The sequence below is a fragment of the Pan troglodytes genome, chromosome 5 (assembly GCF_028858775.2).
Source record: "Pan troglodytes isolate AG18354 chromosome 5, NHGRI_mPanTro3-v2.0_pri, whole genome shotgun sequence".
Taxonomy (NCBI): domain Eukaryota; kingdom Metazoa; phylum Chordata; class Mammalia; order Primates; family Hominidae; genus Pan; species Pan troglodytes.
In genome coordinates, this window is record NC_072403.2 from 37,528,068 (window position 1) to 37,554,204 (window position 26,137).

The window sequence follows — 26,137 nt, forward strand, 5'->3', positions numbered from 1 at the left end:
TTGCGTAAAAACACTTGATTTTTATTCTGTATTTTACTACTGAAATATGTTGTCCTACCCATCCCACCCCACAATAAAAATCTGACCAGGCCCCCCATTTCTTTCCCTCATCCCCTCTTCCACCACACCATCCCGGAACAAGTGCTCCAGGATTCCCTGCCCACTGGCCATTTTGGAGTGTGTCCATTGGGTAGCAATGTGGAAACCACCAGGGCCTTTGTGGAGAAAATGGAGGGGGTTGAGGGAGTCCCAGGAGGGGCTTATTTGAGGGCCTTTGCCACTTGCTCATAGGCGAGCTCGATCTCCTCATCATCTGGACAGGTGGAAGCGAATTCTTCCCGGGCGTAGGCATTGCTCAAGTACCGATGCACTCCCCGGAAGGCCTCGGGGATGGTGAATCCCCGGTACTTCTTACACACCACCTGAGGATGGGGAGAGGAGAGGGACCAACATGTTAGCCCCAGGGAAGCCACCTTGGCTTTCCCTTCTCCCCAGGCCGACATGATAAAACCAGCTCAACTCCTCACTGTCTTGTACTGTCGTTAGCCTTCCTTTTCACTTACTGAAATCCTGGCTTTTAATAACCAGCCATTTTTCCTGAGTTTTTAAAACTTGAGATATAATTTACTTATAAAATTCTCCTCTTGAATTTCCACAGTGACTTTTTCCCCCTATACCACTTCAGGCACTGACACAGGTGACTTTTGTCTCTATATTTTTCATCAGACTTTTTTTTTTTTGAGATGGAGTCTTGCTGTCACCCAGGCTGGAGTGCAATGGCGCGATCTTGGCTCCCTGCAACCTCCGCCTCCCGGGTTCAAGTGATTCTCCTGCCTCAGCCTCCCAAATAGCTGTGATTACAGGTGCCCACCACCATGTGTGGCTAATTTTTGTAATTTTAGTAGAGATGGGGTTTCACCATGTTGGCCAGGCTGATCTCGAACTCCTAACCTCAGGTGGTCCACCAGCCTTGGCGGCCCAAAGTGTTGGGATTATAGGCCTGAGCCACCGCGCCCGGCCCATCTGACTTTTCATCATATATTCTTAACTTTCATGTGAATATTTTATTGTCTCAGATTTCAACCCTTTGAGAGCAAGGCCCAGTCACTATACACTTGTGTATCTTTCAATGCTTAGTACACAGATGTTCACTACATAGTTGTGTGGCAGACTGATGTCAGGCCCATGTTGCACAAACTAAACCATAGCTTTGAGACTATGACAAAAACATGGGAACCAGCAGTTTTGATCTTCCACAAGAGGAAGTGAAGACTGAAGCTATAAAGAAAGTTAAAACTTTGACTTTAGGAAAAGCCTGCTCTGTCTAATCTGGGAATTTGGCAGTGATACCGAGACAGGAAGAGCATTCTTCAAAAGTAATACTGGGATGTATTCCTCTTTGCTAGTCTGTTTGCACCCATGACTTACATCATGGAATATAATTATCTCAAGCAGTGGTCTTGTTAGCAATGACTGCTGCAAAGGACTGGGGTGGGGTCTGCCATTGGTAGCAATTTATGAAAACCACCCTAAGAAAGAAATCATCTTTAGAGTGGTTGTCAGGGGAAGCCCATGTGGGAGCTCCTTAAAGGGCCACTCCAGTGGTCATCCTCTCCTCCCGCAATAACCACACACCTGTACTATGTGTAACTTTGGCAACAGGTTGCAGTCAGCCAGGGTGAGCTCATTGCCATCCAGAAACTTCCTCTGAGAGACACCTTCATCTTCAGCACTGGTTTCATCCACTTCTTCTGGGAGGGGGGATGTTAAGTAATTGTCTAAAACCTTCAGGGCTTTCAGGAGTCCCTTCTCCAGATCTGTGCAAGAGAGGGAATTGATTAGAACTTCAGGAAAAGATTGACATAGTCCGAAAAGGCCCGTTGGGGGTGGATACTAATGGTGAGTCCAAAATAGTAATAGCTAACACTCATGTAGTTACTTTTCTATGTGTTATTCTAAGCACTTTACCTTTTATTTTATTTTATGTTAGACAGAGTCTTGCTCCGTTGCCCAGGCTGGAGTGCAGTGGCATGATCCCGGCTCACTGCAACCTCTGCCTCCTAGATTCAAATGATTCTCCTGCCTCAGCCTCCTGAGTAGCTGGGATTACAGGTGCCTGCCACCACACCTGGCTAATTTTTGTATTTTTTTTAGTAGAGACCAGTCATGTTGGCCAGGCTGGTCTCCAACTCCTAACCTCAGGTGGTGCGCTAGCCTCGGCCTCCCAAAGTGAACACTTTACATTTTACAAACTCATTTATATCGCCGGGTGCAGTGGCTCACTCCTGTAATCCCAGCACTTTGGGAGGCCGAGGCAGGTGGATCACCTGAGGTCGGGAGTTCAAGACCAGCCTGGCCAACATGGTGAAACCCTGTCTCTACTAAAAATACAAAAATTAGCTGGGTGTGGTGATGCACGTCTGTAATCCCAGCTACTCAGGAGGCTGAGGCAGGAGAATTGCTTGAACCCGGCAGGCAGAGGTTGCAGTGAGCTGACTGCACCACTGCACTCCAGCCTGGGAGACAGAACGAGACTCCATCTCAAAAAAAAAAGAAAAAAAAAATTTATATCAACCCATGAAATAAGTATTGTCATCCTAATTTTGTGGATCTGGAAATGGACTTACAGAGAGGTGAAATGATTGCTCAAAATTATACGGCTAGTTGGATTTGTACTCAGGTAGTCTGGATCTAGAGTGATGACTGTTCTTAAGCATGACCCTATTCTGCCAGAAAACAGGCCAGCAGCCAACTAACGTCCTCAGTGGGGCAGAAGAGGCTAGGGAACAAATGAGAAAAGCTTAAAAGTCTTGGCCAATGAAAATGCAGGGAAATATAGAGGTAAAGCAAAAATGGGAAGCTGGGGGAAATTTACGAACATCTGCTTCATCTCCCTGATATCTGAACATCCAGGTGCCCCTAATGTCTCCTACCCGCTGGGTCCTCTCTATTCCTCCCAGGACCCAGGCCTCTGACCCACAAGACTCACTATCATTGAGTGCTGGGTTTGAATTCTTGATGTAGGCAGAAAATTTGGCAAATATGTCCAGCCCAGCTGTGTTGGACTCAGGGTTCAGAGCTGCCAGCTTGGGGTACCTGAAAGCCAATGGGAAAAATGAGGTAAGATGTCTTCCTGGGAGGAACCTCAGCTAGCTCTCCTGCCCCAGCCCCACCACCATCTCTGTTTTCCATTTCTGCAAACTGTCTGTTTCCCAGAATCTCCCTGCTCCACCTCTCCACTTTCTGAGTGCCCCTATACCTGGGAGGGCACAGCACTGCCTCCAGAAATTCCTCAATCTTGTTGGTGTCTGTGTGCACTTCAGTGCCATACAGCAGGAATGGGAGCTGCCCCCCTGGGCACAGCTTTTGCACTGTCTCGGTCCGCCTGGAGAAAGGATCAGGAATCAGGACTGGAAATGGCGGTCAGGAAGAACCAGAAAGGGGGAATGGAGGACGTGGGATAAGAAAGGGACTCCAGGGGGAGGGCAAAAATGTTCATGACAGAAGGACTCGGGTGGGTGCGTGTGTGTTTGCACACATGTGTACACCAGGGGTGTTTCAAGGAACAGAAGCAGGCCTACCTTTTGGTGTCAACGGTGGTAACATTGAAGGTGACTCCCTTGAGCCACAGTACCATGAACAGTCTCTGGGAGAACGGGCAGTTCCCAATCTTGGCCCCATCACTGCCAGCCTGAAAAGTAACCCCAACCCAAGGTTATGCCTGATGCACCCCACCCATCCCTAGGCCAGTCCCTGCATTCCCACTCCCAGACCAGCTGTTTTCTGCCTAGTCATGACACATACACTGTCCCCTCACTATGGGCTCTTTGCCCTTGGGCCTGGGTCAAACCTAAGGCAGATCAATGGGAAATTGTTTTGCAAAGGCAGGCTTCTGGTTCCCCAGACACTGAGGACAGGTGGGAGGTAGGTAGAGGGAGGAGGTCCTGGAGAACTTGGGAGGATCTGAATCCTAGAGAGGGAAGGGTGTGGAACTTCAGTGAGGCCAGAGTTGTAGGCTAGAAGCCTGGATTTCTGGGTTCCTGAAGGAAGTAGAGTCTGAAGACAGGAGAGGTGGGGTGGGGTTTGGGAGCCAGAGTTTTGGTTCTCTACACCTCCAATCCAAGGTGTCTTTGGGTGGGGAGTCTAGTCAAGGGGCCCTGGGCCTCGCGCTAGAGATGTGGAGGGCCCTACAGAGAGGGGCTGCCCTCTAATTAGCAAGTGGTGACCTCATTGGCCCAAGGGACACCTCCCCCTAAGCTGAGGGTGATTCATCTCTCTGTCTCCGGCTTCCTTCCTGTCAAGGATGTGGGGGAAGGGACAGTGAGGATGAGGCCTGGGCAGCTAAGGCTACCCCTAACCTGCTGCCAGGGTCTCCCAGCACAAGTCCTCTGACTGCAATAACCATCCTCTCACAGGACACAGGGCCGGAATCTCTGCGGCACAGCCTCACCCACGAGTAAAAATAGCCCCGGAGGCGAATGTGAGAGTGAGGTGGGGACCACACCTAAGGGGGCGGACCCAAGCAGGCTCCGACTTCCCTGGGCCCAGGGAGAGGGAATGGCTGCCCGAGAAACCCAAGGAGAAGGGAGAGGGAGACACAGGCAGAGACACACAAAGATGAGAGAAACAAAAGGGGGGAAGGGGAAAGAAAGGCGGCAGGAAAGTGGAGAGTGGGGAGACGTGCGTGCCAACGGAGAGACACAAACGGAGCGGGGAGAAGAGGACGCTGTTAAGGAAGGGAGGGAGGGGCACAGACAGGAGGTCCCAAGACTGGGAAATGAATGCAGCAGCGGTAGGGAGGGGAGCGGCCGCTGCAATCAGAGGGGGGCTGGGTGACACCGAGAAGCCTGCTGCCTGCAGTTTTGCTACCCAAATGCCATAGGACCATCTCTCCTTACCCACACCCGCAGAGAGAGGAGAGAGTTGGGGCAAGTCTTCTACTTCTCCAACCCCCAAATCCCAAAATGCCCTAACCGAGCTCTTCTCCGTCTGATCTCTCTCCCACCCATCCTTGTGGTAGCTATGTTAAACTCACGTCTTCTTGCCACCTCCCCTTCTGTCCCTTTCCCCAGTCCTGGGGATATTCAATGCCACCCGATCACCTCTCCAGCTCTGCTTTTCAAACTCCCATCCCAGTCTCCTGTTTTGTTCCGCCCCTCCAAAGCTTCCCAATTTACTTGCTCTCACTCTCAGGCCTCCCTCAACACACCCTCTTCCCTGAAGCGTCTCCAGCCACACACACACACACACACACACACACACACACACACACCCCTCCCCTACTGCACTACTCACCCTCAGATCTTGTAGGGACACATGTCCTAACTGAGGTTCCCCTCTGTCCCTTCTAAACCCTGCTGGGCCCCCACTGTCCCTTCACCAGCTCACCCCCTAACCCCACCCCAGTCTCACTTTTGGGAATTCTCCTTTTTCTCCACTTCCCTTCCTTTAGGCTGCTAGAAACTTGCACTTTTACAAACTTTTCAGGGTTGATCCTAGAATTCTCATTACTTGCTAACAAGTTAATGTCTTCCCCTCTCAAAACCACCCCTCAACCAAAGAGTGCACGTGGGATTGGGGGTGGGAGTCAAGGAGGGAAGGGATTGGGGAGTTAAGGCTGGACCGGGGGAAAGGTGAGAGTTGGCTTCCAGGAATTTGGGTGGCTGAGGAGAGAAGTGTTCTTACCTTCACGAACAATTCGACCTGGGGTTGTTCTTCAGCCATGGTTGCGTCGGGGACCAGGAAGTGGCCGTCCCTGGGGGAACTGGGAGGGGCTGGGACCGGGGAAGGCGGGTCTCACACTCAGGGACTCTCTCCCCTAGACCCAGGGCTGTCCCTTCAGCACAACACAAGCTCAATCAGACCTACTTGCACCCAAACTAGGCCTCCCCACCAGCCCAACGCACCCCACACCCAGCTCCTCCAGCTCGGTCCTCTCCCGGGCTGGATCAGAGAGCCGCTGACTCACCGACCGGCCCCGCCCTGAACCTGGGGAGGGGACTGGAGGGGGGCGGGACTCGACGATGTAGGGAGTGAGTCCGGAAGGGGAATCCTCGGATCTCCCACAGGATGGGGATGGGGGTGTTAAGGAGGAGTCCTGAAAACCTCCTTGTTTCTCCGACCTCTCCTGAACACAGGACTCTTTTCTGCCTCAGTTTCCCTGCTTCATTAATCTGAGTACAACCCGACTGACCCTCATATAAAAAACTTGACACTAACAGCTTGGGCACACCCGTGAAGATTCAGGGATGGGGACTTCAAATGGAAAGGTGGTCGTTTAATCCTTCTGCATTTCTTCCAGACTTCAATCCAAATTCTGGGTTGCTGGGACTGTGGTCTGAGAGAAGAACTCGGAAGTGGAAGGCTGGGACTGCAGATAGGAACCGTTAGCCATGCAGCCTGGGATTAGGGAAGGGGTGACGCCAGCACTCCCTGAGCTGCCCAGACTGGTGTCTCAGTAGGTCCTGTGCCCCCCACAGTCTACTGTCTCCAGGCCCAGCTCAGCACTAGGACTTGCAGTCCTTGTGGCCTAGACTTGGGATTGGGCATAGAAAATAGAGTTAGGGGCCGGGTGAGGTGGCTCACGCCTGTAATCCCAACACTTTAGGAGGCCAAGCGGGGTGGATCACCTGAGGTCAGGGAGTTCAAGACCAGACTGGCCAACATGGTGAAACCCCGTCTCTACTAAAAATACAAAAATTTGCCAGCCGTGGTGGTGGGCACCTGTAATCCCAGCTACTTGGGAGGCTGAGGCAGGAGAATCGCTTGAACCCGGGAGGTGAAGGTTGCAGTGAGCTGAGATGGTGCCGTTGCACTCCAGCCTGGGCAATAAGAGCGAAACTCCATCTCAAAAAAAAAAAAAAGAAGAAGAAGAAAAGAAAAAGAAAGTAGAGTTAGGGATGGGAAGGGAGATGACGAAGTCTTTTGCGAAGGAAACATAAAGCCGAGGCAAGGGGCTTTGTTGCAGGGAGGGGTCTGTTCCTGTAGCTTGGTCAGCTTTGTGCTTCCACTTATGTTTCCTATTGGGGCCCCTTCCTGTGCCCTTTGTCCTCGTCTCACTGACAGGTTGCCTTGGAGATGGGGCAGAGGGGTGGGATTATCATGGCCCGATCCTGAAGTATGTGTATAGGGGGTGGGGTAGGGGTGTTGTTAGCTGGTCCTGTCATGGGGATAAAGAAAGATCAGACAGAATAGTGGGAGTAGAGTCCTTGGGGACACCTAAATAAATAAGCAGGGAGGACATAGGAGGAGCAGCTCTCTCTCCAGTAACCTTGATTTCTATTAAACCTTTATGACCTGCTGAAAAAATAAACCCAGAATTCCAGCCTCCATATCCTGAATTTCTCTCCTGTCCAACCATCCCTTCTCTATCCTCCTCATCACCCTCTGTCCAACAAAAGACCTACAGTTCCAGAAAACCATGGTGCAGTGCAAGAACACAGAACTAAAACAGAGCTTGAAACTTAAAGAAAGGGAGAGACTTGGGGGAGGAGTGGGGTGGAGTGACGTGATGTGCTGCTGGAAACCAGCAGTTGGTGGTTTCCTCTTGTGCTTCCTCTTCTGTGGGTTTTCTCCTGCCTGTGGGAGGGCCTTTTTCTCTCCTCCCGACAGAAAGGCTATCTTTCGTGTTCGTTCCCTTGAACTGTAACATCCTGTAAGGGTATGATTCCATGCCTCTGTGTGGGTGTGAATTCCCTCATGGTGACCCTCAAAATCTGCACACAGGACCCCTTCCCATTGAGGGGAGGGGATCAAAACAACTCTACTTCTCAGGGTCCTCTCCTGTTCCAACTGGTCTGTGTCCAAAAGAAGCCTTAGGTAAATGGGGCCAGCTTGAAGATCAAACAGGTTTGGCAGCCTCTCCCGGCCTCTCTTTTCTCTCCTACAGCTTTATAGCTACAGCTGCCTTGATATCAATATTGACTTTGGCTGGCTGGCATGACTACCCACAGGGTATCGTGCCTTAATTTACCAGGTGACAGGCAACGCTGCCCTCTCCTGGAACCATCCAGCAGAGCCAGGGCTGTACCCCCAAATCCTGCAACAGAGGTTTCCCTCCATCTCACCTCCCTGTCCCTGCATTTCTCCTATCTCAGTAGCTCCTCTTTCCCTCTCTGGGCTTCTCTTTCCACTCCCTCCCCTTCCTGGGCTTGGTAAACTAGTCCCTAATCTCTTCACACCCCAGATTGGAAGGTGGGTCCCTCCCTGACACTCCCCAGAGCTGTCACCAACCTCCTCCAAGTTTCTATAGCTCCATTGCTCAACACATTTGCCAGGGGTAACCATTAACCCAGCCCTTAACTCTGTTCCCCCACCTTTCTTGCTGGAGGGGATTTTCCAATTACTGGTTAGCACAGCTAGGTCATCTCACCCCCACCATCTTTCCTAACTTCTTGGGTTGGGGGGCTGGGGAGGAATCTCCCCATCTCAGGGTACTAGGAACAAAGCTGGGGAGGATGGTGCATTTAAAGGGACTATATATATATATATATATATATTTTAACTTTCTCCCTCATAACCCCACCCCCGCAACACACACACACACACGCACGCACGCACGCACAAATAAGCTTTATGGAGCAGTGACTTCATTATGTTCACCGCTTTGAGTCCAACCCCTGGCCCAAAATAGGCACTAAATAGTTGCCGAATGCATGAATGATAGATACCTCTCTGTCTTCAGGGGTGTGTAGAAGTGCGAAGGGGTATGGGCATGTCCCAGTAGGGGTGTGAGTGTTCTGATCAGATCTACTTCTCTCTGCCAGAATTTGATGTAATTCGAATCCTTCCACCTCTGCTTGAGGGGTTTAAATAATAAATTAGGCCCTGTCGTGCCATTATGGGGGTGGTCATACCCTGTACCCAGGAAACAGGCACGGTAGGGCTGAGACAGAAGTCCTGCTTGTTTCCGCTTATTTATTTGAAACACCGCTCATTTAGGTCTTACTTTGTTTGCCAGGCACTGTTCTAAGCTCTGTATAAATATTAACTCAGAGGGTACAAATATTAACTTAAGAGTTGTTGCAGGAAAAAAAAAAGCGCCTCTGGCTCTTTAAGTGTGAACTCCCCCTCAAAACCCCTGCAACGGTCCCAAACCCCTTCCAGGGACTGGGACTACGGCCCCTGGTCCGACCTTCTCGCGGGCTTCCCACTGCGCCAATCAAATCCCAGAAACAGTGAGTGCTAGAGGCCCGGCTGCTAAGCAACGGCAGAGGGCGGGAAGTTTGAACATTCTGGACCCGCCCCGAAGGCGAATAGGCCAATCAGCGTCCAGACTCTTCAGCTACGGCAGTCCGCTTCTCCTCCTCGCCCTGTCGGATCTCTAGGCTGGATCCGGGCCTCTCCAATCAACAGCGGCTAGGAGGGTGGGGCGCGTGCGCGCGCACCTCGCTCACGCGCCGGCGCGCTCCTCCTGCAGGCTCGTGGCGGTCGGTCAGCGGGGCGTTCTCCCACGTGTAGCGACTGAGGTTACTGAAGAGGCGGGAAAACGCTGTGATGGCGGCAGCTGGGGGAGGAGGAAGATAAGCGCGTGAGGCTGGGGTCCTGGCGCGTGGTTGGCAGAGGCAGAGACATAAGACGTGCACGACTCGCCCCACAGGGCCCTCAGACCCCTTCCTTCCAAAGGGCAACCTCCGCGTGACAGGAATGAGGGTGGGGCGCGTGGAGTTTCCCACAATCTGTACTTTAGTTAAATACCCGAGAATTCACCTCCTATGTTCACAGCTCTCCACGCCCCTCAGCCCTGCCCCGCAGCCCTGTAGCAGAAGTACTTAGTGCTTTGCATTCTGCGCGCCACCCTACCCCGGCCTCCTCTGTGAATCGTTCCTTCCGAACCGCCCTCACTTTTTGCATCCGCAGAGCCTCCAAGCTCATGGCCTCCTTAGGAGCGAACCTAAGGAGGACACCGCAGGGACCGGGACCTGGGGCGGCCTCCTCCGGCTTCCCCAGCCCGGCCCCAGTGCCGGGCCCCAGGGAGGCCGAGGAGGAGGAAGTCGAGGAGGAGGAGGAGCTGGCCGAGGTCTCTGAGGGGAGTAGAAACTTGAATGGAGAGTTGATGGGAAGTTAGAATAAAAGAGGGTTGGGAGCCGGGCGCGGTGGCTCGCACCTGTAATCTTAGCACTTTGGGAGACTGAGGCGGGCGGATCACCTGAGCTCAGGAGTTGGAGACCAGCCTGGACAACATGGCGAAACCCCGTCTCTACTAAAAATATAAAAATTAGCCGAGCGTCGTGGCACGTGCCTGTTATCCCAGCTACTGGGAAGGCTGAGGCAGGAGAATCACTGTAACTCGGGAGGCGGAGGTTGCAATGAGCTGAGATTGCTCCACTGCACTTCAGCCTGGGCGACAGAGCAAGACTCCGTCTCAAAGAAAGAAAGAAAGAAAGAAAAAACAGGGTTGGGAAGAGCTGGGCAAGTCTCTTACCTCCTGAGTGGCTGTTTCACATTCACTAAATGGGGGTGATGATGCCTATCAGAGATTTGATAAAATGATTAAATTATATAAGGCATGGTAAACCCTACACTTATGAGCGATTCCAATAGTGATTTCCTTTCTTCCTTGCTGGACAGATCCACCTGTGTGTGCTGTGGAATTCAGGATACTTGGGCATTGCCTACTATGATACTAGTGACTCCACTATCCACTTCATGCCAGATGCCCCAGACCACGAGAGCCTCAAGCTTCTCCAGAGAGGTGGGGATGGAACCATGAATTCCTCTGCTCTCTGGGATTGCAGATGTGTTACACACACACACACACACACATATTTTTTTTTTCTAGACAGAGTCTTGCTCTGTTACCCAGGCTCAAGTGCAGTGGCGCAGTCTTGGCTCACTGCAGCCTCCACCTCCTGGGTTCAAGCAATTCTCCTGACTCAACCTCCCGAGTAGCTGGGACTACAGGCGTGTGCCACCACACCCAGCTAGTTTTTTGTGTGTGTTTTTAGCACAGACGGGGTTTCACCATGTTGGCCAGGGTGGTCTCAAACTCCTGACCTTGTGATCCGCCCACCTTGGCCTCCTAAAGTGCTGGAACTACAGGTGTGAGCCACCACGCCCAGCCATGTTTTACTTACATTAACTCACCTCACTGTCTAGCATATTTTGTGTTGCTGTAAGGAAATACCTGACTCTGAGTAATTTGTTAAAAAAAAAAAAAAAAAGTTTTATTTGGCTTATGATTCTGGATGGTTGGAAAGCTCAAAATTGGGCATGGACTGCTTCAACTCATGGAAGAAGGGAAGGCAGGGTGTGTAGAGGTCACATGGCAGAGAAGAAGCAAGCGGGAGGGAGATGCCAGGCTCTTTTTGACAACCAGCTCTCTCAGGAACTAATAGAGTGAGAACCACTCACACATACCCACCAACACACTCCAGGAAGGGCATTAATCTGTTCATGAGCGATCCACTCCCATCACCCACACACCTCCTGCTAGGCCCTACCTCACAACACTATCACACTGGGGATTAAATTTCAACACGAGATTTGGCAGGGACAAATCACATCCAAACTATAGCACTGACTGAATATATTTTACAGTTGCTTCACAGAGGCTCCCTCTTTTGTTTTTATGAATTCATTTCATTATTTAACAAATATTTGTGAGGTTGTTTTTTGGTTTGTTTGGTTGTTCTTTTTTGAGACAGTGTCTTGCTCCGTCACTCAGGCTGGAAGTGTAGTGGTGCCATCTTGGCTCACTGCAACCTCCGTCTCCTGGATTCAAGCAATTCTCCTGCCTCAGTCTCCCGAGTAGCTGGGATTACAAGAATCTGCCATCACGCCTGGCTAATTTTTATATTTTTAGTAGAGGCAGGGTTTCACCACGTTGGCCAGGCTTGTCTTGAGCTCCTGGCCTCCAGTGATCTGCCTGCCTTGGCCTCACAAAGGGCAGGGATTATAGGCATGAGCCACTGTGCCTGGCCACAAATGTATATGATGTATTTACAATGTTTCAGGTGCTTCAGATTCAGCCCTGGGCAAATCAGTCATGTCTGTTCTCCAGGGGTTTACAGCCTAGTGACAATATCCAGAACATCCCACTTCCCTCTCACCATCCCACCACTCTTACCACTTTTCTAAATCTCAACTTCTACCTGTGTTCCCAATGTGCAGAGCACTCCCTACTCCTAGGGAGGAAATGTTTTTGAGAAGGAGAGGGGTAGGAAGAGGAGGGCTATGGGTTTTCTCTTAGTCAAAGACAAAGATCCTTTAACTCATTTGATCTCTGTTCTCCTTCCAAGTTCTGGATGAGATCAATCCCCAGTCTGTTGTTACGAGTGCCAAACAGGATGAGAATATGACTCGATTTCTGGGAAAGCTTGGTAAGGACTTGGTAAAGGATAGAGGGAAAATGGGGAAGGACTAATATATGGAATATTCCAGGGGGCTAGAATTGGGTGAGAGGGAGTGTCAGACAGAGGTAGAAGGACTGAGATGTACAGAATGATAGCCTTTTCTTTGCCTCTCCCACAGCCTCCCAGGAGCACAGAGAGCCTAAAAGACCTGAAATCATATTTTTGCCAAGTGTGGATTTTGGTATCTCCTTCCTTTTGCTTTGCGTAACTCCCTGTTCCGGTGTCCCATTCTTTCCCCCAACTCTACCTTCATCATCACAGATCTCCCCTCTGCCTTATGTCATCCTAAACCTTTGTGCTCTTCATGCCCTATGACCTGTCCCCCCAAGATCTCTCCTGCTCCCTACCCTTTAATAACCTGCAGCTTATTGGGAAGCCTCTGCTTAAGTCATGTCTAGGGATGAGGGCCTCCCCTGAGGAGTGGTGACACTTTTTGGACAGGGTTTTATTGTTGGAATTCTCCCCATTAAGTTAAAGCCTTTTATCACCAAACCAAAAGGCACTGCCTCAGTGACCCTTATTATGATCCATAAGGCACTTCTATAACTTTCCTAGGTTTACAATAAGGAGTGTACTATACTAATTAGATATTAAGGCATTAGTGTTACTAGTTCTATTAATACCATTATTTTGACCAAAATCCTCAATTCCAGGCAGATGTCTACTTTCCTCAGCCATTTATCTTTCTCAAGCTGTGCTTTCAGACAAGTATCTTTATATTATATGTAGAATAAAAAGAGAATTAGACTAAGAGTCTGAAATTTTGGTTCTTGCTCTAGCTTTCCATTAACTGCCTGTGTGAGCTTGGGCAAGTCAAATAATCTCTCTTGCTTCTATTGTCTCATTCTTAAAATGGGGTGAAAAAATTGAGCTACAAGACCTTTCCCTTTGCTTGCCTCCCTCAAATAGGTCTGGAGATAAGCAAACAACGCCTCCTTTCTGGAAACTACTCCTTCATCCCAGACGCCATGACTGCCACTGAGAAAATCCTCTTCCTCTCTTCCATTATTCCCTTTGACTGCCTCCTCACAGTGAGATTGGTCCTGGGGGATAAGGGCTGGGAGGCGGCACAAGTGCTAGGGCTGAATTCTGGGAGGTACTGGCCTAGCCCTGGAAAATAATAACTTTCCCTGGTGCTCTGCAGCCCCCAGGAGATTTAAGATTTACCCCGATTCCACTGCTGATCCCCTCCCAGGTTCGAGCACTTGGAGGGCTGCTGAAGTTCCTGGGTCGAAGAAGAATCGGGGTTGAACTGGAAGACTATAATGTCAGCGTCCCCATCCTGGGCTTTAAGAAATTTATGTTGTAGGTGATTCACCCCAACCCCAACCAAAGTAATGTGGGATTGGGAGGCCTGAAAAGTAAAGTGGGGGTGGGGTGTGGATGTGGCTGTGACCCAGTGGGTCAAGTGCTCTAGGACACCCGGGAGAATCTAAGGGCTAATGAGACTTTGGGAAGAAGACTGGGGCAATATTCAGAGAGGGGGACAAAGGAAGTGGAGTTATGGAATGAACTCAGACCCCTTCCTGCTTTTTTGTTTTCTGTCCTCAGGACTCATCTGGTGAACATAGATCAAGACACTTACAGGTAAAGAGGTGGAGGCATGCTGCTGTCTCTGGGGAGGGAGAAGGATTAAGTTTAATGCCCCAATAATCCTAATGAGGCTCTAGTTTCCCTAATCCTGGGGCTATTAAGATCTCTCTCCTTGAAGGAAAGGGAAGGGGGGCTTTGAGGGAAAGAGAGGAGAAAAGCATAAAGATACTAGCTTTCTTTTCTATAGGGAGAAACTGAGGCAAAGAAAAGTAAGGGACAAACCTTACATCAAGATATGATCTCGGCTGGGCGCGGTGGCTCATGCCTGTAATCCCTGCGCTTTGGGAGGCCAAGGCGGGTGGATCGCCTGAGGTCAGGAGTTTGAGACCTGACCAATATGGTAAAACCCCGTCTCTACTAAAAATATAAAAATTAGCTGGGTGTGTTGTGCGCCTGTAATCCCAGCCACTCAGGAGGCTGAGGCAGGAGGATTGCTTGAACCCAGGAGGCAGAGGTTGCAGTGAGCTGAAATTGCACCACTGCACTCCAGCCTGGGCGACAGAGCGAGACTCCATCTCAAAAAAAAAAAAAAAAAAAAAAAAAGACGTGATCTCAGGAGGATATCCCCTGTCCCCATTCCATTTATCAGTCCTCAATTCTTATTCCCTTCAAAAGTCCAAGTTACCCCAAACTCCTCCATTTCTCCTTGACAGTGTTCTACAGATTTTTAAGAGTGAGTCTCACCCCTCAGTGTACAAAGTGGCCAGTGGACTGAAGGAGGGGCTCAGCCTCTTTGGTAGGTGTGCCCCATCCCTCATCTCACATTACAAAGACCTACCAGAAAAGCAATTGGCTCCAAAGATGTATCCCAGCCTCCCTTCCCACTTCACTCCCATTGTCAGATATCTCTTTCATGCCAATCCAAATTTCTTACCTCTTTGTACCCCCTGCCCCCCAAGCTTGAGCATCTTCCCATACTTTGTGGCTGTACAGTGTTGTTGCATATCAGCCATTACTTTACCAATTCTGTGTTCCTTCCCTGGGTTTGTGTGAATGTTTCTACTAGTCGGGTACCTGTTAGGGACTTTGGGAGGCCTTGTATATAGAGAAGAGTTTTGTAACTGCATAACTGCCTATTTGATTTGTATAGAGTCTTTATCAGTTGTCTCTGGCTTTAGGGTATATTAGGGACATCTCTGCAAATATCCATATAGTTTCATATCTCAGTAAGTTGTGTCCAGTTTTTTGTTTTTTTTTTTTCTTTTTTTTGAGACAGAGTCTCGCTCTGTCGCCCAGGCTGGAGTGCAGTGGCGCGATATCAGCTCACTGCAAGCTCTGCCTCCTGGGTTCACACCATTCTGCTGCCTCAGCCTCCTGAGTAGCTGGGACTACAGGTGCCCACCACGATGCCTGGCTAATTTTTGTATTTTTAGTAGAGAACGGGTTTCACTATGTTAGCCAGGATGATCTCCATCTCCTGACCTCGTGATCCGTCCACCTCGGCCTCCCAAAGTGCTGGGATTACAGGCGTGAGCCACCGCGCCTGGCCAGTTGTGTCCAGTTTTGTGTGTGTGTGTGTGACGAAGTCTCGCTGTTGTCCCCCAGGCTGGAGTGCAATGGTGCGATCTCGGCTCAATGCAACCTCTGCCTCCCGGGTTCAAGCGATTCTCCTGCCTCAGCCTCCTGAGTAGCTGGGATTACAGGCACCTGCCACCACGCCCAGCTAATTTTTGTATTTTTAGTAGAGACAGGGTTTCACCATGTTGCCCAGGCTGGTCTTGAACTCCTGACCTCAGGGGATCCACTCACCTCAGCCTCCCAAGGTGCTGGGATTACAGGCATGAGCGACCGCGCCCGGCCGTCCAGTTTTTTACATATGTGTGTTGGGCTCTTGAGTTTTTTGTTTGTTTGTTTGTTTTTTAGATGGAATCTTGCTGTGTCACCCAGGCTGGAGTGCAGTGGTACAATTTAGGCTCACTGCAACCTCCGCCTCTTGGGTTCAAGTGATTCTCTTGCCTCATCCTACCTCAGCCTCCTGAATAGCTGGAACTACAGGCCTGCACCACCATGCCTAGCTAATTTTTTTGTATTTTTAGTAGAGATGGTGTTTCGCCATGTTGCCCAGGCTGGTCTCAAACTCCTGAGCTCAAGTGATCCTCCTGCCTTGGCCTCCCAAAGTGCTGGGATTATAGGCATGAGCCACCCTGCCCGGCCAGCTATTGAGTTTTTGTATTTTTGGAGGGGCAGGAGGGCTCTTGAGTTTTTTATGTTTTGTTTGTTTGTTTATTTGTTTCGTTTTGTTTTGAGACGGAGTCTCGCTCTGTCACCCAGGCTGGAGTGCAGTGGCGCGATCTCCGCTCACTGCAAGCTCTGCCTCCCGGGTTCATGCCATTCTGCTTCAGCCTCCCGAGTAGCTGGGACTACAGGTGCCTGCCACCGTGCCCGGCTAATTTTTTGTATTTTTAGTAGAGACAGGGTTTCACCATGTTAGCCAGGATGGTCTCGATCTCCTGACCACGTGATCCGTCTGCCTCGGCCTCCCAGAGTGCTGGGATTACAGGCGTGAGCCACCGTGCCTGGCCGGTTCTTGAGTTTTAACTAGGTCTGCTTTGTGTATTTTTCTGGCTAAGTGTCCCTGTGAGTGTCCATCCCTTCCCCCATCTCCATGTACGGTAATCCCAGCTCATATCTGCGGCCAGGCACCAGCTTTGGCTGCCTTTGTGCCCTCCCAGGCCAGCTTCCTCAACAACAAGCACCTCTGACCTGGATGCCTCAGCTTAGACACATAAATACATTCCATTCCCTGTCCCTGCCTTGTAACAAGTTCACTCCCTGCCTTATCCCTCACAGGAATCCTCAACAGATGCCGCTGTAAGTGGGGAGAGAAGCTGCTCAGGTGAGTGGGTCCCACACATACTACATACACACCAATGCATGAATTCCATATGCACACTACATACTAAAGCCTACTAATGGCAGTATACAGATTCTCACATACACCACCCCACCTAGTAGTAGTAAAGCAACTGCCCTTTACTGAGCACTGGCTAAATGCATTTCATCCTTATAACAGCTTTGTGTAGTAGCTGATATTCATCTCATTTTTTGTTGTCAGCACAGGTACACATATACCCATTGATGATACACAGACTTGCACACATACAAGCAGCAGGAAAAAACACAAAATGTAAGGCCGGGCACAGTGGCTCACGCCTGTAATCCCAGCACTTTGGGGGGCCAAGGTGGGTGAACCACTTGAGGTCAGGAGTTTGAGACCAGCTGGCCAACATGGTAAAGCCCCATCTCTACTAAAATGCAAAAATTAGCCAAGCATGTTGGTAGGTGCCTGTAATTCCAGCTACTCGGGAGACTAAGGCAGGAGAATCGCTTGAACCCAGGAGGTGGAGGTTGCAGTGAGCCAAGATTGTGCACTGCACTTCAGCCTGGGCAACAGAGTGACACTCCGTCTCAAAAAAAAAAAAAAAATGCTAATGTAACACATGGCTATGTTAGCATGGTTATCTTTAGTTATAGAAAACACACTTCACATTTCTGTGATGACTCTCAAATTTGTGTCTCTAGTTTTGAACTCCGTATGTGAATGTTAATTGCATATCACCACCTGCAGTTTTCACAGGCAGCTCAAACTCAGAGCATCCAAACTGATGCCCACCAGATCTGTTCCTCTTCCTGCATTCCCTTTGCTGGTTAATGGCATTGCTGGCAGTACACCTTCTCAAGCCATGAACCTTGGATTGATGCTTCTCCCTCATCTCCCATATTTAATTATTCACTAAGTCCTATCGATTCTATCCTGTAATGTCTCCCCCAGCTATCCCTGTCTCTTTCCGCTGCCCTAATTCTGGTCATCATCATGGTCATCATTTCTAACCTGGAGCATTGCCTTTGCCTTCAGATTGGTCTGTCTGCCTCTGATCTCTTCTTTTTCTAAGCCACTCTTCATTCTAAAATACCTATCATTCTGCCAGTTCAAGTGAGCTAGAAACAAAAAACCTGTCATTCCAAAACAGATCTAAGCATGTCACTCCTTTTTTTTTTTTTTTTTGTGACTCAGTTTCGCTCTTGTTGCCCAGGCTGGAGTACAATGGCATGATCTCTGCTCACTGCAACCTCCACTTCCCGCGTTCAAGCAATTCTTCTGCCTCAGCCTCCCAAGTAGCTGGGATTACAGGCGCCCACCACCACGCCTGGCTAATTTTTGTATTTTCAGTAGAGGCGAGGTTTCACCATGTTGGTCAGGCTGGTCTCGAACTCCTGGTGATCCACCCACCTCGGCCTCCCAAAGTGCTGGGATTACAGGCATGAGTCACTGCGCCTGGCCGTCACTCCACTTTTTAAATAGCCTAAGTAGAAAGAAAATAACATAAACCTCAGGAGGTTTTCCCATTACCTTCAGGATTAAGATTAGCATCTTAAGCAGTATAATGATGTTCAGGGTCCATCACGTTTACCCCAGTTTTAATTTCCAGACTCACCTTCCCAAGCCCCTTCTAAGTCCTTTCCTACTGGATCTACCTTATATTCTAGTCATTTAGGGCCACTTGCCATTATGGAAACATGTCATGCCTGTGTTTATGCTGCTCCTTCTGGAAAGTCTTTTTTTTTTTGAGACGGAGTCTCCCTCTGTCACCCAGGCTGGAGTGCAGTGGCGCGGTCTTTGCTCACTGCAACCTCCACCTCCCGGGTTCAAGCGATTCTCCTGCCTCAGCCTCCGGAGTAGCTGGGATTACAGGGACCCACCACCATGCCTGGCTAATTTTTGTATTTTTAGTAGAGATGGGATTTCACCATGTTGACCACGCTGGTCTTGAACTGCTGACCTCGTGATCTGCCCACCTCGGCCTCCCAAAGTGCTGGGATTACAGGCATAAGCCACTGTGCCCGGCCTGGAAAGTCTTTTCCTTGTTCTGTACCTATCAAAATCTTACATCCAGGTCAGGCGCGGTGGCTCACGCCTGTAGTCTCAGCATTTTGGGAGGCTGAGGTGGGTGGATGATTTGAGGTCAGGAGTTCAAGACCAGCCTGGCCAACTTGGTGAAACTTCACCTCTACCGAAAATACAAAAATTAGCCCAGCATCATGGCGCTTGCCTCTAGTACCAGCTACTCAGGAGGCTGAGGCAGGAGAATCGCTTGAACTCGGGAGGTAGAGGTTGAAGTGAGCCCAAATTGCCCCACTGCACTCCAGCCTGGGCAACAGAGTGAGATTCTGTCTTAAAAAAAAAAAAAAGTGCATCCTCTTCAAGGTGCAATCCAACTGTTACCCTTTGGCTTTTACAGGTATCTGTAAGGAGTTGATGTGCACCTTCTTTGTGCTCACATAGTGCTTGTTTATGTTTTTCTAGTTGCACTGTCACATCAGGTTAGAATTAGCAGTCAGTGAATCTGCTTGCCTCCATAGCTATGAACTCTATCTAGTGGCCATACCTGTTACCTCAGTGTCTGACACATGGTCTTGTACATAGTAGCACTCAATGTGTGAACACAACGCAAATGTAAACACACTGGTGACATCATCTCTAAACAGAGTGGAAACCTTTGCTAGCCTCAGGGGCACAATCCTTCCCCTACCTCACCTCCCGCTGCAATGTGTATCTTGTAGGGGATAATTTAGGATAATCTCTGAGGTCATCTCCAGGTAATCAGCATCTCCAGGAATCGGCAGGGTAATTTAATTACCCACACATTCTTCAGTGCTTCAGGTGCAGATCTTTAATCTCAGCCACAGATGGGAGGGAGAGAATTCTTAGTGGAGAGCTGGATTTAAGGTCGGGGAAGAATGCGTATTCCCCAAATGGAATCAGACAGGGCATGAGATCATATAACTTGAAGAATCATCATATAATCTAATGAACTAAGGACAGGTGACATATTTATTAATATTTCTGTATACGAATTTATTTTAATTTATTAGGAAATACCTCTAACGTACAAAAAGATGTAAATAATAATATAGGGCCAGATGTGGTGGCTCACGCCTGTAATCCCAGCATTTGGGAGGCTGAGGCAGGAGGATTGCTTGAGGCCAGGAGTTCAAGAACTAAAAGCTGTACAGGCACCAAGAATATGACTGAATGTCACAGTATGCTCTAAAGGGCACTGTCCTAGGAGTCTGGAGACATGATTTTGAGACTTAGCTGTTCTCATTGGCGGTATGACTTTGGACAAGTTGCTTATCTTTTAATGGTTTCATTTTCTCAGTTGTTAAATTTACAGAGTTTGGTTTAACTAAAGTCTCCCCAGTACGAGCAGGGCGTGAGTCAGAGATACCTAAGTGTTTAGTGCAGCGCATGTGCTTTCTAAAGTGGGGATGGCTATTTACAGACTGGCCTACACTGTTCTGGTGGGAGCCCTCAGTGACCAAGGAGCAGAGGTACCTGAAACCCACCCTTGAAGCCATCTGGATGCTCCGCTTCATTCAAATCTGGGGTGTTCTAACCCAAAGTAACTGGCCACAGACTGCAATGTAAGATACAAATCTTCAGGACCTAGTGTGTGCACATGTTGGCTCTTATATAAGATGGCATCCTTAGTACTTGTTCTATGTAGAAAAGAATTTGTGGGCTCACAAGTCCCTACAGAGTCTCACACTTTCATGGCCAATAAGGATACAGGGATACCCAGAATTAGACAAACACAGATGAGACATTTATTTCTGTATATGAATTTATTTTATTTATTTATTTATTTTTTGAGACAGAGTCTCACTCTGTCGCCCATCCTGGAGTGCAGTGGCCTGGCTCACTGCAAGCTCCACCTCCCGGGTTCACACCATTCTCCTGCCTCAGCCTCCCGAGTAACTGGGACTATAGGTGCCCGCCAACACGCCCGGCTAATTTTTTTGTGTTTTTAGTAGAGACGGGGTTTCACCGCGTTAGCCAGGATGGTCTTGATCTCCTGACCTCGTGATCCGCCCTCCTTGGCCTGCCAAAGTGCTGGTATTACAGGCGTGAGCCACCGCACCTGGCCTGAATTTATTTTCATTTATTAGGAAATACCTCCAACACACAAAAAGATGTAAATAATTAGCCGGGTGTGGTGGCTTATGACTGTAATCCCAGCACTTTGGGAGGCCGAGGCAGGTGGAACACCAGAGGTCCGGAGTTTGAGACCAGGCTGGCCAACATGGTGAAACCTCATCTCTACTAAAAATACAAAAATTAGCCGGGAGTGGTGGCACACTCCTGTAATCCCAGCTACTCCAGAGGCTGAGACACGAGAATCGCTTGAACCTGGGAGGCGGAGGTTGCAGTGAGCTGAGATCGCACCACTGCACTCCAGCCTGGACAGCAGAGCAAGACTCTGTCTCAAAAAAAAAAAGATGTAAATAATAATACTATCAGGCCAGGTGCAGTGGCTTATGCTCGTAATCCCAGCACTTTGGGAGGCCATGGCAGGAGGACTGCTTGAGGCCAGGAGCTTGAGAACAGCCTGGGCAACATAGCAAGACCTCGTCTCTATAAAAACTATTAATAGTAATACAAATGGCCAGGCGCAGTGGCTCATGCCTGTAATTCCAGCACTTTAGGAGGCTGAGGCAGGCAGATCACCTGAGGTCACGATTTTGAGACCAGCCTGGCCAACACAGCGAAACCCTATCTCTACTAAAAATACAAAATTTAGCTGGGCATGGTGGCACACACCTGTAGTTCCAGCTGCTGGGGAGGCTGAGGCAGGAGAATCACTTAAGCCTGTGAGGCAGAGGTTGCAGTGACCCGAGATCCCGTCACTGTACCCTAGCCTGGGCGACAGAGCAAGACTCCATCTCAAAAAAAATAATAATAATTCAAATATCTATATATCCATCAGCCAATTTAAGAATAAGACATGCCGGGCATGGTGGCTTACGCCTGTAATCCCAGCACTTTGGGAGGTCGAGGCGGGTGGATCACAAGGTCAGGAGTTCAAGACCAGCCTGGCCAAGATGGTGAAACCCCGTCTCTACTAAAAATACAAAAATTAGCTGGGCACAGTGGCGGGTACCTGTAATTCCAGAACCTGGGAGGCAGAGGTTGCAGTAAGCCAAGATTGTGCTACTGCACTCTAGCCTGGGCGACAGATCAAGACTCTATATAAAAAATAAAATAAAAAAAAAAGAATAAGACACTATTGGCCGGGTATGGTGACTCACGCCTGTAATCCCAGTACTTTGGGAGCCAAGGCGGGCAGATCACGAGGTCAAGAGATCGAGATCATTCTGGCCAACATAGTGAAACCCTGACTCTACTAAAAATACAAAAATTAGCTGGGCATGGTGGCGCATACCTGCAGTCCCAGCTACTCGGGAGGCTGAGGCAGGAGAATCACTTGAACCCGGGAGGTGGAGGTTGCAGTGAGCCGAGATCGCATCACTGCATTCCAGCCTGGCGACAGAGCGAGACTCTGTCTCAAAAAAAAAAAAAAAAACACCAAAGAATAAGACATTGTTGTTGAAGCCCCTTAAATGTCCCTCCCCAATCCTTTTTTCTCTGCAGTGTTGACCATTATTATGAATTAAAGCTTATCATCCCTAATGGGACAGTTATGTTTTCACAGGAAGAATATGAAAAGACGAATGTCTGTTGCTGTTACCCAGAGACACTTTCACAGCTAAACAGACATACAAACTCATACTGACTCACCGTCTCTTAGCCTCAGAGTGAGCTGCAGTGTTGGCACACAAATACCTCAACACACTGCTCTCCTTCTAAAATATTGACAAGCGCCGTTACTTATATACATGGAATGACACATGGTCTTATCCCTTGAAACTGTGATATGTAGACACAATTATGCTCACATCTAGCAATTTTCAGTAGATACATGTAAACACACCTGAATGGGTAGGACACTGCACTTGCCACTACATTCCCATAGCACATCGTGGATACATATTGCCACAATCCCCAGGGACTGCAAACACACTTTTTGGCAAACTGAGATCAAGATGATAGATGTAACTTGTAGTACCCCCACCCAAACCCTCACTTCCAGGCTATGGTTCACACGTCCGACTCATGACCTGGGGGAACTCAGTTCTCGTCTGGACGTCATTCAGTTTTTTCTGCTGCCCCAGAATCTGGACATGGCTCAGATGCTGCATCGGCTCCTGGGTCACATCAAGAACGTGCCTGTGAGCCCAGGGTGGAGGGCAGGGAGGTGGGGAAGGAGGTTGAGGGCTGATACTGGGCAGTGGGCTTCTTGAGGGGCATTAGAGTGAGGGAAGAGAAAACAGCGGCTGTAACCTTGTCTGACTGTAGCTGATTCTGAAACGCATGAAGTTGTCCCACACCAAGGTCAGCGACTGGCAGGTTCTCTACAAGGTAAGGCCTTCCTTCTTGAATCCCAGAAGTCCAGGTAAAGGCCCTCAGCCTGTATTCCAGACTGTCTGTACCCTAGACACGCTGTCCAATTTTATTCTACCCTCTTTTTTTTTTTTTTGGAGACAGTCTCGCTCTGTCGCCCAGGCTGAAGTGCCATGGGGCGATCTTGGCTCACTGCAACCTCCGCCTCCTGGGTTCAAGCAATTCTCCTGCCTCAGCCTCCCGAGAAGTTGGGATTACAGGCGCCCGCCACCACGCCTGGCAAATTTTTGTATTTTTAGTAGAGACAGGATTTCACCATGTTGGCCAGGCTGGTCTTGAACTCCTGACTTCAGGTGATCCACCCGCCTCAGCCTCCCAAGGTGCTGGGATTACAGGTGTGAACCACCGGGCCCAGCCTCCCTCTTTTTTTTTTTTAACTTTGTATTCAGGAAAATGTAAAATATATTTAGAATAATATAATTAATCCCCATGTACCCACCATGCAGTTTCAACACTTTGACTTACGCCAATTTTTTTTAATTTCTTTTTCTTTTTTTTTTTTTAGACAGAGTCTCGCTCTGTCACCCAGGCTGGAGTGCAGTGGTGCGATCTCGGCTCACTGCAACCTCTGCCTCCCAAGTTCAAGTGATTCTCCTACCTCAGCCTCCCAAGTAGCTGGGATTACAGGTGCCCACCACCACACTGGAGTGATTTTTGTATTTTTAGTAGAGATGAGATTTCACCATGTTGGCCAGGCTGGTCTCAAATTCCTGGCCTCAAGTGATCTGCCCATCTCGGCCTCCCAAAATGCTAGGATTATAGGTGGGAGCCACCGTGCCCAGCCTAGTATGTGTCATCTATATCTTCTCCCACTTTCCCCTCTTGGATTATTTTGTGGGTTTTGTTGTTGTTGTTTGTTTGTTTTTTTAAATAAGGTCCTGCTTTGTCACCCATACTAGAGCAGAGTGGTGCAGTCATATTTCATTGCAGCCTCTAACTTCTGGGCTCAAGCAATCCTCCCACCTTAGCCTCCAGAGTAACTGGGACTATAAGCCTGAGATGCTGCACCTGGCTTTCTTGGATTATTTTGAAGCAAGTCCCAGCCATTATATCATTTCATCCATAAATATTTCAGTGTAATTTCTTTTTTCTTTTTTTTTTTTTGAGATGGAGTCTCACTCTGTCACCAGGCTGGAGTGCAGTGGCATGATCTCGGCTCACTGCAACCTCCGCCTCCCAGGTTCAAGCGATTCTCCTGCCTCAGCCTCCCATGTAGCTGGGATAACAGGCACATGCCACCATGCCCAAGTTTTTTTTTTTTTTGTATTTTTAGTAGAGACAGGTTTCACCATGTTGGCCAGGATGGTCTCGATCTCCTGACCTCGTGATCCACCTGCCTCGGCCTCCCAGAGTACTGGGATTACAGATGTGAGCCACCTCACCCGGCCAATATTTCAGGGTAATTTCTAAAAGAAAATTATTTTTTAAAAAGAATAACAGTATTGTTATCTTACTTTAAAAATTGTATTATTTGATATCATCAAATATCTGAAATTTTTCTTTTTTGAGACAGGGTCTCACTCTGTCACCCAGGCTTGAGTGCAATGGCACAATTGTAGCTCACTGCAGCCTCAAACTGTTGGGCTCAAGCAATCCTCCCCCGTCAGCCTCCTGAGTAGCAGGGACCACAGGTGATGGCCATCACACCGAACTAAGTTTTTATTTTTTGCTTGCATTTATTTATTTATTTATTTATTTATTTTTGAGACGGGATTTTGCTCGTCGCCCAGGCTGGAGTGCAATGGTGTGATCTTGGCTCACTGCAACCTCCGCCTCCTGGGTTCAAGTGATTCTCTTGCCTCAGCCTCCCAAGTAGCTGGGATTACAGGTGCGTGCCACCACGCCCAGCTAATTTTGTATTTTTAGTAGAGACAGGGTTTCTCCCTGTTGGTCGGGCTGGTCTCGAACTCCCGACCTCAGATGATCTGCCTGCCTCGGCCTCCCAAAGTGCTGGGATTACAGGCGTGAGCCATTGCACCTGACCAATTTTTTATTTTTTGTAGAGACAGGATCTCACTATGTTGCTCAAGGTGGTCTCAAACTCCTGAGCTCAAGTGATCCTCCTGCTTGGGCCTCCCAAAGTGCTGAGACTATTGGTGTGAGCCACGATGCCCAGTCAGATGATGGCCCTAGTCCTTTTTAATCTACCGGTGCCTTCTCTATCTTTTCTCTCTTGTTCTTTCTTTCTTTTTCTCTTTTTCTTCTCCTGGCAATTTGTTGAAGAAACTAGATTATTATTTGTCTTATAGTGTTTTCCGTTAGCCTGGATTTTGCTGTTTGCATTTCCTAGATGTTTTTGGCTCATTTCTCTCTCTTCTATAGTTTCTGTAAATTAATATTTAGTTCTAGAAGCATGATGAGGTTCAGAGTTTTTTTTTTTTTCAATACTGTTTTAGAAGTAGAGGAACATAATGTCTGATATGTCCGATTGTCTCTCTTTTTCTGATGTTAGCAAATGTTCTGATGTTTAATACCTAAATCTATTATTTATTTATTTATTTATTTAGTTTGAGGTGAGTCTCCCTCTGTCGCCAGGCTGAAGTGCAGTGGCACGATCTTGGCTCACTGCAACCTCCGCCTCCTGAGTTCAAGTGATTCTCCTGCCTCAGCCTCCTGAGTAGCTGGGACTTACAGGCGCACACCACCATGCCCAGCTAATTTTTGTATTTTTAGTAGAGATGGGATTTCACCATGTTGGCCAGGGTGGTCTTGATCTCTTGACCTCAGGTGATCCACCCGCCTCAGCCTCCCAAAGTGCTGGGATTACAGGCGTGAACCACTACACCCAGCCATCTATTAATTCTTTAGCAATTACAAAGTAGTAGTATTTAAATCTCTCATTCTTTCTTCATTTATTAGCCAGAAATTTCTGTAAAGAGAAACTTCC

At 48.8% G+C, this 26,137-nt stretch overlaps 2 protein-coding genes across 45 annotated transcripts in view; one reads left to right on the forward strand and one right to left on the reverse strand.

Annotated features, from left to right (window-relative positions):
• On the reverse strand, nucleotides 1-9,324 carry CLIC1 (chloride intracellular channel 1). Of its 6 annotated transcripts, XM_063812353.1 has the most exons (8): nucleotides 9,134-9,324; nucleotides 8,670-8,794; nucleotides 5,686-5,774; nucleotides 3,582-3,691; nucleotides 3,260-3,385; nucleotides 2,990-3,096; nucleotides 1,636-1,817; nucleotides 1-422 (listed from the first exon to the last, which is right to left on the reverse strand). In XM_063812353.1, the coding sequence occupies exons 3-8, from the start codon at nucleotides 5,722-5,724 to the stop codon at nucleotides 261-263; spliced, it is 726 nt and encodes a 241-aa protein (XP_063668423.1). In that variant the 5' UTR covers nucleotides 5,725-5,774; nucleotides 8,670-8,794; nucleotides 9,134-9,324; the 3' UTR covers nucleotides 1-260. The 6 variants fall into 6 exon arrangements, with proteins under 6 accessions (XP_063668423.1, XP_063668420.1, XP_063668422.1 ...); XM_063812350.1 differs by having other exon boundaries at nucleotides 8,670-9,162; XM_063812352.1 differs by lacking the exons at nucleotides 8,670-8,794; nucleotides 9,134-9,324 and adding an exon at nucleotides 6,220-7,440.
• Nucleotides 9,236-26,137, forward strand: part of MSH5 (mutS homolog 5) — a 23,035-nt gene continuing 6,133 nt past the window's right edge. For 13 of the 39 annotated variants that reach the window (XR_010157676.1, XR_010157677.1, XR_010157675.1 and 10 more), the window contains exons 1-12: nucleotides 9,402-9,529; nucleotides 9,859-10,018; nucleotides 10,570-10,693; nucleotides 12,240-12,320; nucleotides 12,472-12,534; nucleotides 13,263-13,384; nucleotides 13,498-13,658; nucleotides 13,905-13,940; nucleotides 14,600-14,682; nucleotides 16,737-16,782; nucleotides 22,880-23,018; nucleotides 23,146-23,208. Coding sequence is in view for 30 of the 39 variants with exons in the window: in XM_016955170.4 (XP_016810659.2) it covers nucleotides 9,872-10,018; nucleotides 10,570-10,693; nucleotides 12,240-12,320; nucleotides 12,472-12,534; nucleotides 13,263-13,384; nucleotides 13,498-13,658; nucleotides 13,905-13,940; nucleotides 14,600-14,682; nucleotides 16,737-16,782; nucleotides 22,880-23,018; nucleotides 23,146-23,208 (1,065 nt within the window). In the remaining 9 variants the exon portion in view is untranslated. Of the gene's footprint in view, nucleotides 9,652-9,858; nucleotides 10,019-10,569; nucleotides 10,694-12,239; nucleotides 12,321-12,471; nucleotides 12,535-13,262; nucleotides 13,385-13,497; nucleotides 13,659-13,904; nucleotides 13,941-14,599; nucleotides 14,683-16,736; nucleotides 16,783-22,879; nucleotides 23,019-23,145; nucleotides 23,209-26,137 lie in introns of all 39 variants that reach the window. The other 26 variants (XM_016955171.4, XM_016955180.4, XM_054686744.2 and 23 more) reach the window with 20 other exon arrangements.

What these genes read in the sequence shown, in the direction of transcription:
- CLIC1 (XM_063812353.1), bottom strand. Translation starts at nt 5,724, where the DNA reads ATGGCTGAAGAACAACCCCAGGTCGAATTGTTCGTGAAG. An exon ending in ACCACCGTTGACACCAAAAG is followed by an intron (nt 3,386 to 3,581) that starts GTAGGCCTGCTT and finishes TCCTTTCTCCAG; the next exon opens with GCGGACCGAGACAGTGCAAA. An exon ending in CAAAGTTACACATAGTACAG is followed by an intron (nt 423 to 1,635) that starts GTGTGTGGTTAT and finishes CCCCATCCTCAG; the next exon opens with GTGGTGTGTAAGAAGTACCG.